The following is a 20,063-nucleotide window of genomic DNA, read 5'->3' on the forward strand; positions in this document are numbered from 1 at the left end:
GGTCTAAATTCTACTTTACAAGCTCTCGTCTCACAAATTAGATCACTGAATACCTCCAACAATCAACCAACCAGCTCAAATGCACTTCCTTCTCAACCTTTACCCAACCCCAAAGGAGGAATCAATGCCGTTACTTTGAGGTCTGGGACTACACTGCAAGAGAGGAATCAGGAGGAGCCAAGCTCGCAAGAACACGCTCCAATTGAGGACATGGTTGAAGTGGAGGATGTTGAAGAGGAAGATGAAGTACAAGACATGGTTGAGGAAGAAGCAACTCAACCAGAGAATAGCGCATCCAAGACAATTGAAGCTACCAGAGACGCCATCCTTATTCCATTTTCACACCTTGCACGGAAGCCCAGAAAGCAGATGGAACTTGACCCAAAAATGGTAAAAATCTTCAAAAAGGTTGAGGTAAAAGTTCCCCTTTTTGATGTTATTCAGCAAGTACCTAAATATGCAAAGTTTTTGAAAGATTTATGCATGCATAAGGATAAGATTAATGAAGTAGAAACTATTCCTTTAGGTAGTTCTATATCTGCTTTAATGGGGGATATACCTGAAAAATGTAGTGACCCAGGTCCATGCATGGTTAACTGTACCATTGGGGGTGTAATATTTTCTGACTGCATGTGTGATCTAGGAGCGTGCATGAGTATTATGCCTTTGTCTATATATGATGCTTTGAGGCTCTCTCCCTTAAAAAGGTCGGTAGCTCGTTTTGTGTTAGTAGATAAAAGCATTATTACAGTGGTTGGAATTGCTGAGGACGTGCTGGTGAGCATTAAGGGGCTCACATTTTCCATTGACTTCTATATCTTGGAGATGCCCCAAAATGACTCAGGAAGGCTGTCATCCATCTTGCTCAGAAGACCATTCCTAAAAACCTCAAAGTTCAAGCTGGATGCATTCTCAGAAACCTATTCCTTTGAGATAGATGATCGAGCAGTGTGCTTCAACCTGAGTGAAGCTATGAAGCACCCTCCGGAAGACCATTTCATCTTCCAATGTGACATCGTTGATGAGACCATAGTTGTAGTTCACCAAGAAGAAGTAGCAGAAAGGCACATGGAGCAAGGTCCAAATGTGGGAAAACCATCTGAACACAATGAAGAAAGCCTACCATCATCACTGGCTCCAGAAGATCCAGTTCCCAGTCCAGAATAGAAATTGGAGCTAAAGCCCCTTCCACCCCACCTCAAGTATGCTTACCTTGAGGATAATCAAATGCTCCCAGTTATTATTGCAAGGGATTTCACTTTCCAACAAGAGGAGCAACTGCTTAGTGTGCTAAGAAGACACAAAAAAGCACTTGGATGGAGCTTGGTGGATATAGTAGGCATCAACCCTCAAGTTTGTGAGCACAGAATATTTTTAGAAGAGGGAGCAAGGCCTGTCTGTCAATCCCAAAGAAGACTGAATCCCACCATCTTAGAGGTTGTCAAGAAGGAAATGACCAGACTATTGGAAGCAGACATCATCTTCCCAATTTCAGATAGCGAATGAGTCAGCCCAGTACAAGTGGTGCCCAAGAAGTCTGGAGTTACTACAGTAAAGAATGAGTGAGGGGAGCTCATAGCAACTAGAGTGCAGAATTCCTAGAGAGTGTGCATTGACTACAGGCGCCTCAACCAGGCCACTCGTAAGGATCACTATCCCCTGCCATTCATTGATCAAATACTGGATCGTCTGTCAGGTAAATCGCATTACTGCTTTTTAGATGGTTACACAGGCTATTTTCAGATTCATATAGCTCCTGAAGATCAGGAAAAGACTACTTTTACATGTCCCTTTGGAACATATGCTTATAAGAGGATGCCTTTTGGCTTGTGCAGTGCACCAACTACTTTCCAAAGGTGCATGATAAGTCTTTTCTCTAATCTTATTGAGAGCTGTATGGAAGTCTTCATGGATGATTTTAGCGTATACGGTTATTCCTTTAGCCTTTGCTTGGATAGTTTATCTAGAGTATTAGACAAGTGTGTTAGCTCAAACCTTGTTTTGAATTTTGAAAAGTGTTATTTTATGGTCAAACAAGGTATTATTCTAGGACATGTTGTCTCTAATACTGGTATTTCTGTGGATCCAGCAAAGGTGGATGCCATTTCTAGTTTACCTTATCCCTCCTCCGTGAGGAAAGTCCATTCATTCCTTGGCCATGCAGGTTTCTACTGGAGATTCATCAAGGACTTCAGTAAGGTAGCTTTACCTTTATCTAGACTGCTGCAGAAGGATGTTGAGTTCGAGCTGAGTGAGGACTGCATGGAAGCATTTGATACGCTGAAGATTGCCTTGACTCAAGCTCCAATTTTGAGAGGACCAGACTGGAGCCAGTCCTTTGAGATTATATGTGATGCCTCCAACCATGCTGTAGGAGTGGCGCTGGCCCAGGGCGCAGGTAAGGATCCTTTTGTAATTGCATACGCTTCAAAAACCTTAGACGCTGCTCAGTCTAATTACACTACCACTGAAAAGGAGCTTCTAGCTATTATTTTTGCTCTGGATAAATTCCGAACTTATTTACTTGGTACTAAGGTGGTAGTGTACTCGGACCAGGCAGCTCTAAAGTATTTATTAGCTAAAAAAGAGTCCAAACCAAGGCTAATACGTTGGATACTACTGCTGCAAGAATTTGATTTAGAAATTAAGGATAGGAGTGGTTCTCAGAATTTAGTGGCGGACCAGTTGGGTCGCCTTGAGCACATTAAGGATGACTCCACTCCTATGAATGATGCTTTTCCTTTTGATAGCTTGCATGCAGTATCTGAAGTAGTTCCTTGGTATGCGCCTATAGATAATTATCTAGTTAGTCATACCTTCCCTCCCAATTTTACTAAACATTAGAAGGACAAGTTGAAAAGCAAGTCCAAATATTATATATGGGATGATCCATATCTATGGAGGTGTGGTGCTGACCAGGTAATTAGACGGTGTGTGCCTCAATCAGAATTCCAGTCCATTTTAGAGGCTTGCCACTCCTCTGAGAGTGGTGGACATTTTGGCCCTCAAAGAACAGCTAGAAAAATTTTAGACTGCAGATTCTGGTGGCCCACTCTTTTTAAAGATGCTGCTGCTTTCTGTAAATCTTGTTCCCCATGCCAGAGATTTGGTAATATATCCAAGATGGATGAGATGTTCCAACAAATTATGTTATTCTGTGAAATTTTTTATGTCTGGGGCATTGACTTCATGGGTCCGTTTCCAAACTCTAGCGGTTTTTTATATATATATTGTTAGCTGTAGATTATGTTTCTAAATGGGTGGAAGCAATTCCTACCCATAACGATGATGCTAACACTATTGTCTCTTTTGTTAGAAACCATATTATCTGTTGCTTTGGATCACCATGAGCAATCGTGAGTGATCAAGGAACTCACTTTTGTAACAGGAGATTAACAGGCTTACTGAAGAAACATGGCGTCCTTCATAAGATAGCAACAGCTTACCATCCCCAGACTAATGGGCAAGTCAAGGTGTCTAACAGAGAGATAAAGCGCATATTGCAGAAGATAGTCAAGCCTTATAGGAAGGACTGGAGCACCAGGCTCCAAGATGCGCTTTGGGCATATCAGACAGCGTACAAGACACCAATCGGGATGAGCCCCTTCCGCCTAGTTTATGGAAAAGCATGTCACCTCCCAGTTGAGATAAAGCACAAAGCTTTCTGGGCGGTAAGAGAATGCAACATGGGATTTGAGAAAGTCGGAGCTGAAAGGAAGCTGCAACTGCAAGAATTAGAGAACCTTCACCTGGAAACTTATGAGAACTCCAGGCTGTATAAAGAGAAGGTGAAGGATGTGCATGATAAGCACATCAAGAGGTGAGAGTCCAACCTAGGGACTTAGTCCTCCTTTACAACTCCAGATTGAGGCTCATGCCAGGCAAGTTGAGATCAAGATGGGAAGGTCCCTACAGAGTAGAAAAGGCAGAGCCATACGAAGTCTTTCACTTTAGTCATCCTTCAAGCTCCGATTTCATCACGGTCAATGGACGTCTCTTAAAGCTATAGCATGGTGAGAAGATGAAGAAAAATAAAGAGCTAGAGATCTTCCTCTTAGAGGATCCACCAACAGTAGAAGACTGAGCTAGTGGACCGTCCAACTTAAGGACGTTAAAGCAAAGTGCTGGGTGAGAGACAACCCACCATGGTAGGATCGTTCCTCTCTTCTTAGTTTTTATTGACTCTTCTCATTATTTCTGCATATAGTTTGCATTTACATCTGCATAAAAAAATAAAAAATAATAATAAATAAATAAATACTGCACAGAAAACTACGTGAGAATAGTGCACAAAGTGTGCCAATCCCACAAGCCTCACCACGCGTACGCGTCCCTCACGCGTATGCGTCATCCGAGAAATTGGCACTCCACGCGTGCGCGTCAGGCACGCGCACGCATGACCTTGCGAATTTGACGTAAAAGGTATATTGGCCGAAAGTTGGGCTGGCTTGGTGCTGGCACTGTGCCCGAGGCACAAATCGCATCACGCGTATGCATCGTGGACGCGTGCGCGTCACTTTCAAAATAAGCACTTCCACACGTGCGCGTGCCTGACGCGCACGCGTCATATGACATTTAGGCACACACCCCAAGACGAACAGAGGGTTGTGCGAGTGCCATGTTGCCCTCGCGCTAGTAGCACAAACACGGTCATGCGTACGCGTGACCGATACTTACGCGTCACCTCCCTTTCTGCACAACCCACGCGTACACGTACCTCACGCATACGCGTCATTAGCGTAGCACAACCTGATCCCTGTGCCGCCACTTTTCATATCTTTTTTTTTCTAATCCTAATTTCTTTCTTCTTCTTTCTTTCTTTTCTCTTCATTCTTCTTCTTCTTCTTCCCTTACTATTTTCTTCTTCTTCTTCTTCTTCTCCCTTCTCTCATATTTTATCAATCTCACATTCTCCATCATCCCTCTCTTTATCACTTTCTTCTCAAGGTTCTTTCCTTCTATTTTCTCTCTCTTCTTCCTCTTAATTATTTACTTTTGCATTATTTTACTTGTTGTAGAAATCTAATTGGGAGACTACTTTCTTCTAATTGCTTGTAATTATTATTATGGAGTTGTTTGACAATTAATATTAATTATTTTTGGGAAGCTTGCATGTTCCAAATTAATTCTTTCCCTATCATGTTCAACATGCATACTAAGTGTTTGTGAAAAAGCCCGTATGGCATTGTGCAATTTTAATTGTTCTATCTTTCTATTCTAATGCCTGTTAATCACAAAATTCTTTCTATATTTTATTAATTTAATATAATTGTCAATACAAATATAATTGTTAGTTTGTTACGAGTGATAATATATTTTAATAATTCATGCTTGACCTATGCTACTCGTGCCTTTACCGGCATGCCAGTAAACATCTTGCATCCAATACCTACAATGCCTTTCCATATTTCCATTGATGAATTGATCCCATGAAATCGTGACCATGTCTTTCGTTCACTATTTTCCTTACCTGGGCATTGATTATCACCTGTACTGTCCTCTTCCTTGCTCTAACCCTTGGACTTACATGCTACTTCTCTTTTCCCTTTCAGGATGGCCACCAAGAAAGGTAAAGAGAAAGCTGCCCCCAAACCACCGGCAAGGAGAGGAACAAAAAGAGCACTAGCTGCGAAACCATCTTCAACAGCTGTCAAACCATCAACAAAGCGAGTCAAGAGAATCATCAAGGTCAATGAATCTGGAAAAGCCTTTCCAGCAAGGAACACTGTGCGGTTCACTAACCGCTACTGTGAGCAGATGTTCTCCATTCTGGCGGCGAGGAACTACAACAATGAGCACCTTCTTATCTTCCCTACCAACATTGTTGACTTGGTAGAGCCCCGCACTGACCGAAGACAATGGGGTTTCTTACGGAAACAGCCACGGCAGGTCAATCTCTCATGGGTAGTTGAATTCTACTCCAATTTTTACAAGCTGACCCTGCAGTCTGTCTATGTTCGTTATAAGAAGATCCCCATATCTGAGGGGGCCATTCAGCAAGCTTTAGATCTCTCCCCTGCTCCAGAAGGATTTGACGCATTTCAAGAAGCCTCTCTCAAGCGCCAGCGATACCAATTTGACTGGGACAACGTTCTCAGAATTATAGCACTACCTGGCAGCTAGTGGATCTACGGTTACCATCGATCCAGGCCTAAGGGGATATTGGCTTCAGTACTTACCTTGGAGGCTCACGTGTGGGCACAGATTATGTCCCACTACGTCTTCTCGAAAACTCACGAATCCTCCTTCACTGTGACATGCCTGTTCTCATTTGGTGTATCCTTACAGACTAGCCTCTCAACTTACTAAGACACATCCGGCAAGCCATGTGACACGTATAGATTGCGGGCAACTTACCTTTTCCCTCCTTGGTTTCAGATTTGGTCTCAGCAGGCGGAGTCCCCTATAGAGCTGGAGACAACAAGGCCATGCTTCCTCGGGATGATCAATATGTTTCGAGTGGGAAATACATCAGACCTACAGCAACCACTACTAGCCGGACTGAAGACCCGGCCAAAGATATCCCTTCTCCTTCCACATCACAAGCACCTTCAACAAATCAGCTGCTCCTTCAGATACTACAGAGGTTGGATTGCATGGAGCGCCGTAACAAGTGCCAATTCACATACCTGAAGGAGCTTATTGTTGGCAACCACCCACCCACAGAAGAACCAGACTCTCCGGACTCCACTTCAACTACCAGCACTAGGAGCCCAGACGCACCCGACTATAGAGATACTATTACCAGCCCCCCTTTGTTCCTGAATGATGGCACCGAGGACGGTGCCAAGCTTTAAGTGTGGGAAGGTCAGCCAGTACCTGACTTTTGGAGGTAACTTTTCTTTCTCTTAGCACCAGTAGATAAATTAGTAGGTAATTTTCTATTTGTTTAGATAGAATAGATTGCATAGTAATAATTGGTTGCATGTATACTCCGCTTGGTTGAAAAAAATAATAAGTTCTTTTCAAATACCCTATTTTTGAAAATTTCACTAATTCAGACCAAAATCCTATGTTAAACTTGTTTGAAGACTGTAATTTGGAACATGGTTTAGAGCCAGAACACACAACCCAGTAAGATTTTGAGCCTAATTGTATGGTTATATTATTTAACCATTATTTTTATTCTTGTGTGTTTTCTTCTCTATGATTGTAATCTATATTTTGTTCCATTCTATATGTCCAGTGTTTAATGTATGCATGCATATGTATGATTGAGGCCATCATTTGTTATTAGCTCACTATCCTAAATGGCCTACCATTCTAATTACCCTTGTTTGCCACTTTGAGCCTATATATCCCCTTTGTTCTTTATATTACCACATCACTAGCCTTAAACGGAAAAACAAGTATTTACCCTAGTTGAATCCTTGGTTAGCTTAAGATAGAGAGTGTGTGCCAATTAAGTGTGGAAAACTATGGGGACTTGGGTTAATAAGGATGTGTATTGCTTAATTAATAAATATTAAAATTCTGAATGCTACTCATGTGAAATTATGAAAAACCAAGTGCATTGATGTTATAATGCTCCCTCTAAAAAAATATTTTATGTCTCAGTTTAATTTTAGGGGAATGGAAGCACCCCAATGATAAGTCTAATAAAAAAGATCAATGCATATGAAGTGAAACAAAAGAACATTTAAATGCATGAGTAGGTGCAACATACAAAGTGAGATTATGGGTATTTAGGCATAATTTTAGAAGCATAGGGAGTGTGTGTGTGTGTGTGTGTGTGTTTGGTGAAAACTTAGGATAATCAAGGATTCAATTTTTAGCTCACTTAGCCATACATGTAACCTCACCCTTACCTAAGCCCCATTACAACCTTAAGAAAGACCTCATGATGTTTGCATGTGTGCATTAGATATTTGTTGATTGGTTAGATGAAGAACAGGGTATTAGAAAGCATGAATGGAGGAGACTAGAGTGGATTACCCTATACACCTGAGTGACTAGAATGCATATACACTCCCAGTGAGGGTTCAAGCTTGACTCTATGTTCCTAGCTTTCATGGACTGTCTTCTTACAAGTTTACTTGTCTCTTATTGTGTGATTTGAATTAGTGAAATTTGATTTCTATTTGTCTTGAAGAAATTGTTTATTTTCTTAACCAAGTAGGTATAGACATTTCATCATATAGTTACTCATGATAGAAAAGAAAACAACCTAAAACTAAAGATTTTCTTAATCCATAGACTCTCCAATCTCTAGATGTGAACTTTGTTCACTTGTTTATAATTGAACTTCTTAGCTATTTGAAATTCAAAGACTAATATTTTCTTTTATACATCCGAAGGATAAGATAACTATTAATTTAAATTGAAAATAATAATTCGAATCTATCGTAAACTAAATTCTAACAACCAAATCTCATCTTCTTAGAAGAAGTTAATGCCAACTAATCATTTAAATCTTGAATCTTGGGTTGATCTTAGAGCTTCCTGGGAGTTAAAGTTAGACTTGGCGCTGGGCTCTAGATTTGGGCATTGGGCTTGACAAATTGGGCACCCAACTTGGGTATAGGGGCGTTGGGCACCAAGTCCTAGTGTTGGGCATCCAGCTTGAAAGTAAGGGTACTGGGCGCCAGTACCTTGGAGATGGGCTTGGAGATTAGGTGCCTAGATTGAAGCAGGGGTGTCGGTTTCCTGTCCTAGGCACTAGGCTTGGAATTTTGGGTATCCATCTTGGAGATTGGGCTCTGGGCTCTGGCCTTGACCTTTTGAAGCTTGGTGCCAGTTTCTCTTGAAGTGTACTTGGTTTTCTTTATAAATTACATCCTGATTTGCTTAAACATGGCTTGAAAACACAGTCTTTCTAAACAACTCTAAATATATGTTTAGTCATCAAAACTTTACTAAAAACATAAGAACTTTGATTTAATTCTAAGAAAAGTAATTAAAAAGAAACCTAAAAAATAACTAAAGATGTCTAGGCATCACAACACCAAAATCAAAACTTTGTTTGTCCTCGAGCAAAAATAAAAGTAAATAGATTTTATCTTAAAGAAAAGAAATACAAAGTTTATAAATTCAAGTCCAAATAAAAGTGGGGTTCACAATGATCTCTCTAATTATAAATAGACTTCTCTTATCTTATTGTGCCTTGCATACTTAGAAATCAAGAATCTTCAAGAACTGAATTCTAGATTGTATTATGAGAGTCCTTAAAATTGTATGATCCTTGAAGCAGTTTACTTAGCAATTTAACTGAGGAAAGATGTTTGAAGTTCTTAACTTTATGTGCTTTATTTCAAGGCAGCTCTTAGTGGAGTTTCTATCGATAATTCTAGGCTAGTTGGCCCAAGTTACCGGGTGATAAAGCACCCATCGAATCTAATTACCCAAACCTCTCCTTGACACAATCACACCACAAGTATATAATTAGGAATTTATTCATCCAGACATAGATGTTAAGAGCCTCTTTGGACTCTAAATACTTTGTTTCAAGGCAACTCTTTAATGTGGGCTTTGAATCGATAATCCTGAGCCAGTTGGTCCAAGTTATCAGGTGATGAGGCACCCTTCAGATTTACTTGTCCAAGTCTCTCCTTGAAACAATAGGCATCACAGGCACATAACTGGACTCTAGTCATTGGTGCTTAGAGCCTTATAGCTTTAGAATTTTTTGGATCTTTCCATACCTTTTTTTATAACTGCTTCATGGAATTAGATGTCAAAATCACATAGTATGACTCTAAAACCTTATTTCTAGAGATTATATCTCCCTCTTCCTCAAGATCCATTCAAATACTTTAGGTTCATGGAATATAATCATACTACTAATAACCACCACGTTTTAGTTGCACTTTCTTGTTATTCAAATTCTTTCATTAATAACCACTCCCTTTACATCAGTGGATTGGTAGAGAATAAGTACAAGTTATAAGCACTAAAAGGAACAAAGAAAATAGAAAAAGAAACATAATGCATAAAAAAGAAGAAGAAGAAAAACAAAGTAAAAGAAAGAAAAGAAAACGAAAGAAAAACTAAGGGATAAGTACTTTTTTCGTCCCTAAGAATTGAGGTCAAAATCAAAATCGTCCCTGACCTTTTTTTGTTATTAAAATCATCCTCAACGTTACAAAACATTATAAAATCGTCCTTTTCTACTTCAATTTTATTTTTTTTACCAAATTACCCTTATTAAATAATAAAAATAATTAAAATATTAAAACAAATTATAAAAATTATAAAATAAAATAAAAAAGAAAAAAAAAGAAAGAAAACAAGGGTGAAGGGGAAGGGGGAATCACGCAGAGGGTGGGGACAGGAAAAAAGAAGGGGGAAGGGGAAGGGGGGAGGTCATGCCGTCATTTGGGCTGCCTCGGAGGTGCACCCGCCGCCACCCCTGCGTCCAACCCGTAGCCACCGGCCGTCGCAAGCTTGCATGGAGGCACCGCCACTGCCGTCCAGCTCCCGACACTCCGCTGTTTGCTGTTCGAGTTCTCCCTGCCTCTTCTCGAAGCCGCCACTTTCCCCTGCAAGCCCTCGCCACTTTGTCCTCCATCTCGATTCCAAGGGAAGACCACCACCAGGAGTGGTGGTGGATTAGTCATGCACTTCTCCCTTCCGCGCCGCGAAATCACAGACAACGGCTCTACTCCTCACATCGTCATCAGTGGCGGTTGTCCGCGGGTTTGGCGCCTCCCAAGGAAGAAACCGAGCCCTGTCCCGTCGCCGCCGCTGGAGTGAGGTTCCGTCGCCATCAAGCCCTGTTGTTGCTTCTGCTTTTCTGCTTTTGCTTTCTGCCTTCTGCTTCTACTTCTGCTTCTATTTTTTGCTTTTGTTGTTGCTTCACCATTGTTGGTTCACCCTTCACAATTGTTGTTGTTAATTTATTATTGGTGATACTGCTTCTAATTATAGTAAATTAGTACTTGCTTCTGATTATAGTAGTTGCATGATGATGATTTGGCTATGGTGGCAGTGGTGATGGTGGTGAGAAAAGGGAGAGTGAGGAGGTACAAAGGGGAAGAGGTGATGGCTATGTTACTGTTAATTTAATTTCTTGCTTCTACCTTTTGTTTTGCTCTGTCTGCCTGATAGAATGAAGAAGAGTGAGAAGAGGAAGGGGAGGAGGAAGAGTGAGAACCTGGAAGGGGATTGGGGAAGAGTGATAAGAGAAAGGGGAGGAGGGGTGGGTGTCCTCCGACAGTGGTAATTGCCGCGGCGAAGGTGAGAAGAAGAGGGTGATGGTGAAGAGTGGAAGGAAGGGGATTGGGGGAGGAGTGGGGGGAAAGACCGAAGAGATGCTGGGGAGTGGGTGGGGTGGGGTTTTGCTTTTTTTTTAAATATTATTTTTATTAATAATGAAGGGTAATTTGGTCAAAAAAATATAATTAAAGTAGAAAAGGATGATTTTATAACGTTTTGTAACGTTGAGGATGATTTTAATAACAAAAAAAGGTTGGGGACGATTTTGATTTTGACCTCAAACCTTAGGGACGAAAAAAGTACTTATCCCAAAAACTAACCACCAGAAACAGTAAAGTTACCAAGTTTGCAAGGAGGAACCTTTGAAGCTAGAAAGACGTCCATTTCAAAGTCGGTAAAGAGAATGGAGACTCCTAGCCTAGTGAAAAGGCATTCATACATAAACAAGAAATGTTCTTCCGACTTATTATAGTGGGAATATCAAATTCTTTATTGGGGTCAAGGCCTGTAAAGTATACTTGTCCTCGTCCTCCTGACTTCTACAGATCCTATATTGGAGTTATAATTTTTTAAATATTCCTTATCAACTATAGAAATAGCTGTTAAAACGGAACTATCAACCCAGTCTAACCCAGCTCAAAATTTAAAACCAACAATGAAACCTCATAATTTACAAATTTTGTAGTAACAACAAAGTCCACAACAAATGGGTGATCTTCAAAAATGATAAACAAGAAAAGCTACTACTACAGAATAACAAAAAATTACTACAATGGCAGCAAGTGAATTTTTAAGAAAATCTCTATAAATAGTGACAAGAAGTCATATTTTTTAAGAGACCATTTTTCATAAAAAACACCAAGACAATATTATTAGAAACAAAAAACATCATCCACCAAGAAGCGTCATCCCGTCATGACAGTGGCAAAAATTAATAGAAAGAAAAATCCACCTTGACGATGAATAGAAGGGAAGAAGAATGCACGCAACAGCAATGCGAACGAACGATCCCAAATGTCTCAAGTAACACGAATGAAGACTCAAAGATAAATTCTAAGATAAAAAAATCTTGGAAGAAGACTTGATCAATGAAAATAGAATCACAGTGAAGAAAAAGGAAGTTTTGAAAAAGATGAAGCAAATTCTCATAAGTTGAAGAAGCGAAAAAGGAGAAAGAGAAAGAGGATTGTGTTTATATGGTAACAACCCGTATTTTTAAAACTTCTATTATAGATTATTTACAATTTATTTTATTAATCTGAACTTATTATCTTTAGAAAACTATTTCATTAAAAGTAATTACATTAATTTTATGATTATTGAAGTTTAAATTAATTATGATTTATTTTATTAGTTTAAACTATTTATTAAAATCTATTTTTTATAAGCAAAATTATATTGATTTTTATAATTATTATTATTTGAGTTTGGATTAATTAAGATTATTATATAATTTTGTTATAATAAGATATTTTACATAATTGAAATTATAATTTTAACAATCTATTAATAATTAATATTTTAAGTTCAAAATTGACAATATGAGTAAATTATCAATACTCTTTGATGGAATTAGTTCTGCCAATGCTTCATCATATATCTTTTATTCTTATAATCATTATGTTACTAATGTCATTTATATTAGTAACTTATATATTTATCTTCATATATATTATTACTTATATTTTAATATATATATCTTTTGTAATTATCCATTTAAAATATTTATAACTTAAATCACTGACTCAACAACCTGAGAACGTGACACCCAACCCTTCTTAAGACACATCACCACCATCATTGATTAGCCACTCTTATCTTCTCTTCATTTGACCGAAGCCAAGAAGAAAGAAAGAGAGAGACCACGAGTGAGAGAGAACAAGAACTCCATGGAATTGTAACCTTTCGAGTTTGATTTTCTGAGTTTTGTAACTCCTGTTAAAAATTTAAACCGATTAAAGTGTTCATCTCTTTTTTCTCTTCACAATTTCACCACTTTTTATTGGGAGGAGCAAAATGTGGAGCTACTGTCCATCCATGCAACATTCGGCCGAGTGATCCTCGAAGGTAAAGTAGGTAATTTTAATGTTTTCTTCTTTGATTTCTTGTTCAGAAAATTTTTTTGGTGTTTTGATTTTGTGGCTGTCGTATGAAGATAGGGTTTAGTAATTTTATAATAATTAAATATGTTATTAATGTGTGATTGATAAATTGATGTTTGAGGTTTGATTTTGAATGATTTTATACTTAAATTTTGGTAAAATTTTGCTAATTTATTGACTTATGGTTCAGCTTCAAGAGGATAGAAAGAGCCAAACTATTTCGGTTGATTTAAGGGCTGTTTATAAGCTTATTTTTTATGAAGTTGAAAGGTTAAGGTGAATTCTATGAAAAATCAATAACTAAAGTTCGAAAATTGATTAAAAATCAAATAAAAAATTTGAAAAAAAAATAAAAGAAGGTTCAGCTTTTAAGGTGGAGGTGTGATTACCAACATAGTTTTTTTGTAAGAATAAAATTGTATTTTGATAAAAGATTGTAGTTAAAAATAGTAATTTTATAAGTTTATGCGTATTTTGAGTAATACGTAGAAGTTCAAGGATAAAACGGATATTTTATAAAATTCAAGGACATATTTAAAAATATTAAAATATATAAAATTATTTTAATTATTTATAAAAATGTTGGATTAAAAGTAAAAATATTTAAAAGTTTAAGATTAATTAATTCTTAGAATCTAAGTATAAGACTTTAGTTAACAAGATTTAAATAACAGTAAAGTAATAATGATTTATTTTTTTATTATTAATAGTTTTGTTATATTAGTATAATATATTAGTCTTCTAATTAAAAAGATATTATTTTATATCTATTTATAATATTACACGAGGATAAAACAATTATACTCTTTAAAAGTTTTAGAAAGATCAGACAAAGTTAAGTTAAGAATCTTTAATTCTTTGTTCATAAGATACTTAGAGAAAAACGAGAAAAGAGTACAAATATAATTTATATTGTTAAAATGTAAGAAAGTAAAAGAGAATGCTAAGATAAAAAAAAAAGAAAGAAAAGAAAAAATTAAAAAAGAAAAAGATTAAAAGGATTTCTGCCACAGTAGAGTAGAGAACAAATATTAAAAGAATCTAAAGAATATCTGCCATAGTAGAGTAGAAAACAGAAAAGAAAAGAATATATTAACTAAATGGATGTCTGTTACACGAGAATAAATCTCTGCCATAGAAGAGCAGAGGCCAAAAATTTAAAAAAATTCTAAAAGACTGTCTGCCACATGAGAGCAAATGGAACATGATTGTTATTTGGTCCTTAGTGTCAAATATATAGTGAAAATGCCTACACATTATGAACTATTTTTTAAGATGTAAGCATATTACAACACATTTAAAGGTCACATTGTATGCGGTCTGACCATAAGACTTATATGCACATTGTATGCAATGGAAAGCCATATCTGGGACTTGTGCCTGGGTAATGTCGGAAGCGGGTAGGCAACCGACACATGAGCTCATGACCTGGGTGGGGCTAGACATGCATCATACTTGTTTGCGCATATTCCTCTTTGATGTGTTTTTTGTGTATATGTGTGGGTGCTCTGTTTGTACTTTATGATTGTTGGACTTCTGTGTTCTTTATTTGCTAAGTTGAATATATTTTGTTGCTTGTTGCTATTGACTAATAATAGTAAAATGAACTTAACTTCTAATCCCGACCCTGCTAAGAACTCCCCAGTTCTTACTCTCTCTTTCCAACCCAATCAGCTATAGGTGTGGATGCTTATTGTGAAGTTGTAGAAGCATAGAAGAGTTTGTTTACAAGTTGAGTTGTTGCTAGAATTTATTTTTCTCTCACCTTGTTAGTTGAAGCTTTTATTTCAGTGGGTTAGGCTTGTATATGTTGTTCATTGATTAACTATAATGTATTACTAGTAATTATGTGATTATTATTGATTGAAAGTTTTTCTCGAATGGTTATTAATGAATAAAAACAAAATTTACTAGCTTTCATATGAAAAAACTAGGAATGTGTTAATGTCATAAATGTTTAATATTAAATAGATAATAAAAAAAACAGGTCAATAACACCTTACTTTTTATATGATTATGACGTACTAGAAATTGGGTCGTTACATATATAACCACAGGGGCAAAACAGTAATTTTATCCCCCATTTAATGACACACACAGTTACCAAGGTAACCAAAATGATGCACGAACGATGACGAAAAGACGTAACATTCAGATTTGAATCACCTCGAGTACCTGACTTATTTTCCAAGGCAGATCGTAAACCCGACTTAAATGAATGAAAGTTACAAGAGATCAGGACCGACTTAAAAATGTTTGAGCCCGACCTAAAGAAGCTCGGCCTTAAGTAAGGACACTGTTCATACCCTAATCCACAACTAAGCCAGGCCCAAAATGAACGAAGTTCAACCAATACTCTGCAGATATCAGTATTCAGATCTACATTAATACCTACCCAACTTCGTAGAGGTCGGACACGTCAACATGAGCTTAGCCCTACTTATTAAAATAAGTAACTAACTCCTATAATATCTCCTATTAATCTAGAAAGAAGATCTTAAGAACCTCCCTAATAAAAGGGAATAATTATCCACCATCAAAGGTGGAACCACTTTATAAAGTGGTTATCTACTCATCACTTACAACTATAAATACCTTCATACCGTTAGGTATTCTTTGAAAAATAATCTACATAAAAAATTTGCCTAAAATTTTGCTAACTTAAATATCGGAGTTTCTTGCAGGTACCACTTTCTACCTTCATCAAGATGTCGGACTGCAACACCTCAACACCAAAAAATGTCAAACCCTACTTCAAAAAGAATTTGGACCTCACGTTCAAACTCAAATTCCAATTTAAAATAATCCTCGAAACACTATTATTTTAGTAACTACTTTTTTCTAATAATGGTTTATTTAAAAGAATCACGTGAAAATAATCACAGTTATTTTTAAGGAAAAATGCAAGCTCAACAATTAACATGCATTATATTGCAGTTATGTATAAAGTATACTTTTTGTCTCTAAAATTTGACAAAAATTTTAAAAATACTTCTGAATTTTATTTTGTTTCAATTTTGTTCTAGAAATATTTTATTTGCATCAAATATACTCCTGACGGCTAATTTTTCAAAAAATTTAAAACCAATTCAACAATAATTTTATAAGAACAACCCCTCAATACAAGCAAATCAAGCATAATTTTTATGCATTATTATTAGATTGGTCTTAAATGTTTTAAAAATTTAACTGTCGATGATATATTTAATGCAAATCGAAAACTTTAGAAACAATTGAAACAAAATAGAACTTAAGAGTTTTTTTTTTAATTTTTGCCCAAATTCAGGAACAAAAAAATTATTTTACCTAAAAAAAAGTTGATTTCAAAAAGTGGTTCAATTAAATTTATCCAAACTAGAATATTAATGTGTTTTAAAAGAAGAAAAGTATAGTATTTTTTTAATTCTAAGTCTAAATCGTAAATTTTGAAATTTTAAATTCTAAATCCTAAATTTTAAATTCTAAATTTTATCTTTTAAATTTTAAATATAAAATATTGATATAAAATATAATAAACAAAGAATTACGATTTTTTTAAATAGTATTTTTTTCTTAATAAGGATTTAAAGATGAGTTCAATTTTTTTTATATTATGCATTTATTTGAATGTCATTCTTTTTTAATTATTTAGTGTGTTTGACAAAATTTTAATAATAAGAGTAAACATTTAAAAAAAATAAAAAAATATTTATTTTTAGAAGTTATAATTTATATTTTTTTAAAAATCTTTTTTACTTAAAAAAATATTTTTAATATAATAAATAAATAAAAATATTTATATATTATTATATTTAAATATAATTACTAATAAAATGATATTTTTATATAAAATATTTAAATATAAAATTATTTTTATTTTTTTAAAAAATTTTTGTAAAAAAAACTTAAAAAATTCATAAAAATTCATAAATTTTATATTCAAATTGTTCCTTAAATATATATATATATATATATATATATATATATATATATATTTTTTTTTTTTTTTTCTAAACTGCAACATGACACATCTAAATCACTGAGCCTACATTTTAATTTTCAAGTGAACTAGCCTTCTTTACATGGATAACCGCCTTTTTCTTTCATGAATTATCTTAAGCATTTCACTTCAAATACTAAATTTTTGTTTTCCTTTGATTATGAAAACATTCTATTGGGCTTTTGCAAAAGTAAGTGATATATCATACATAATGCTTTTTTTTTTATATGAGAAAAAATCTTAAACGATTTTCACAATTACTTTAAAAGATACTAAAATTTTTAATATAAAAAATATTTTTTATTTTTGATATTTATTTTTATGAAATTAATTAGTTTTTGTCAATATTTTTTATCGATATTAATTGAATAAGTTTACATAACATATTAAACTGTTAATTTATTAATTAAGAACTAACTAAAATTAATAATTTTTTTAAAAAAATTTGTTGTCTTTTAATGATAATTATCAAAGTTATTTAGTTTTTATTTTTATTTATTTTTTTAAATATATTAGCTAAATTTATTGTATAAAATTAAAAAATATTAGTAATTTTTAAATTATTTTTATTTATAAAAATTAAATAGAGAATATATTAGTAATTAATATATTACGTAAGTATATTTTAAAAAAAATTATTGACACAGAAATTAATTAGTTTTACAAAATAAAATATCAAAAGCTAAAAAAATATTTTTTGTTTAAAATTCTTATAATCCTTGAAAAAATTATCAGGATTGGGTATTCACTTTTTTTTAATCAAATATATTTGTGTTGAAGGTTAATTAAGTTCAATTTTGAAGAGATTAATGTATATTTCTACGGAAAATATCGTATCCAATTTAATATTATGTAACTACCCGGATGTAACTTGTAAGTGTAATTTACTGTTGAAATTGTATTTAAAAATAAAAATTAAAATACAGTAATTCTTCCAGTACAAAAGCAACATTGAAAATTATTTTCTTTTTACGTGTTGCCAAAGAAAGAAATGAATGCGTCAATGCGAAACAATAAAAAACGAAGCGAAAGGAAACGCAAACACGAGCCAGTTTCCATTGCAGAAGGGTTTAACAGTTTTCGGAATGGTAAGTCTCTCTCTCTCTCTATCTCTCTCTCTCTCTCTCTCATTTCACTTTTCAGTTTTCACATAAAAAGCAAAGCCATAATGTTGCACAATTTCTCTGCCATGTTTGATTGATAAAGGGTTTATGGTTGTTGAACAAAAGTTGTATGTTAAAAAATGTTCTAGTTTACTGAATTCATTAAATTTTGGAGAAGGCTACACCTTTTCTGGCAGGCCTTGCTGTGGCAGCTGCTGCAACTGTTGGTAGATATGGTATCCATGCCTTGCAAGCATTCAAGGCGAGGCCACCTCAAGTGCGTAGATTTTACGAAGGCGGTTTCCAAGCTACTATGAATAGAAGGGAAGCTGCTCTGGTGCTTGGGGTTAGGTAATAGTAATACACAACCATTTTTGTTCAAACAAAGAGTTGATTATCATTAAGTATCCTGCTTGTGCAATGATAATTTAAGTAAGAAAAGGACCTAAAGGATTATAACTTTTGGTTAGAATTCATTTCTTGATGAATGCAAAATATTGGACTTTCTACCTAATTGCAATAATGGAATTGGAACAAGGATTGTTAATGTAATTTTCGGTGAATATTACCTGCAAATTAAGACTTTGGAAAAGCTTCATCTATCACATTAGTCCCTTGGAGTTAGTCCCACAACTATATCTCTGTGACCCTGCTGATATGTGTTTTCCATGAATAACAGAGTCTACGGAAATGAGTGCTAAATTCAGTTAAACAAAATGTGAGTGTTAGCAGTTTTGGATTTTTGGCTGATGATTCAAAATTAGGGACAGCTGCAGCCGTTTATATAATGTTAGACAGAGGCCATTCACTGAATGCGCTGCTCCCTTGCCGGTGGTTGCATTAAGTTCATATAAGCTATTTTATGTTGCTAACTGTGGGTCATTTTCTTTGGCAATGCCAGATCTCATGAATTCATGAGTACTCCTAATTTTGATTGATTAGTTCAGGAATCAACTCAACAGACCTCTGCCTATGCCGTGGTTTGTTGCAAATCTTTACATATTATGTCCCAAACCTGGACGAAGGTGGAGAGAGCAGAGTTAAAACTTAAAATCTTCATGATAACTTGGATCAACAAAGTGAACCACAACATTTTTTTTTATCTATGTACTTAACAATCTTCATGCATTTTGGTACAATTTTTCTCATGCTGTTCCAAAATTTGATAATGGCAGAGATCGAACTCCGACAGATAAGATTAAAGAAGCGCATAGGAGGGTGATGATTGCAAACCATCCGGATGCAGGTGGAAGCCATTACCTAGCATCCAAAATCAATGAAGCAAAAGAGGTCATGCTTGGAAAGATCAAGGGTGGTGGGTCAGCATTTTGAAGCTAAAGAGTGTAATCTTTTCATTCTTTCTGCTCTTGACCCCAGTATCGACAACGCTCGTTACTACAATTATATATCGATTATAATTATTTGAGTCTTCCAAGTAGATTAGTGATTACCTAATGATAAAATTTTAACCTGCAAATAAATTAGTCCATAAGAGGAGCCTGTGTATCTTGGCTATGTTTAGACTTCAGAGGATTAAAAACAATGCACTTCTTTTCTATGATGTTTAATACCTTACTTGTCTATGATATCCATGTTTCTCCGCATTCTTTGTAGATAAAATCCGTAATATACTATGTTAAATAAGGCTCTTAATATTTCCAAAAATTCCTTTCAAAGCTTTAATGGCATGATTAAACAATTTTTTTAAGATAACAATTTAAAACA

The 20,063-nt window shown here is 35.2% G+C and overlaps 1 protein-coding gene across 3 annotated transcripts; it reads left to right on the forward strand.

Moving 5' to 3' along the window:
* The first annotated feature begins 12,957 nt into the window (after window positions 1–12,957).
* LOC130933852 (mitochondrial import inner membrane translocase subunit TIM14-3-like) lies at window positions 12,958–19,993 on the forward strand. 3 transcript variants are annotated; one of them, XM_057863459.1, is made up of 4 exons: window positions 12,958–13,221; window positions 18,221–18,323; window positions 18,517–18,689; window positions 19,514–19,993. In XM_057863459.1, exons 2-4 carry the CDS (start codon window positions 18,231–18,233, stop codon window positions 19,668–19,670), a joined length of 423 nt encoding a protein of 140 aa, XP_057719442.1. In that variant the 5' UTR covers window positions 12,958–13,221; window positions 18,221–18,230; the 3' UTR covers window positions 19,671–19,993. The 3 variants fall into 3 exon arrangements, with proteins under 3 accessions (XP_057719442.1, XP_057719443.1, XP_057719444.1); XM_057863460.1 differs by having other exon boundaries at window positions 18,225–18,323; XM_057863461.1 differs by lacking the exon at window positions 12,958–13,221 and having other exon boundaries at window positions 17,937–18,323; window positions 18,536–18,689.
* Window positions 19,994–20,063: the final 70 nt, after the last annotated feature.

The sequence above is a fragment of the Arachis stenosperma genome, chromosome 6 (assembly GCF_014773155.1).
Source record: "Arachis stenosperma cultivar V10309 chromosome 6, arast.V10309.gnm1.PFL2, whole genome shotgun sequence".
NCBI lineage: Eukaryota > Viridiplantae > Streptophyta > Magnoliopsida > Fabales > Fabaceae > Arachis > Arachis stenosperma.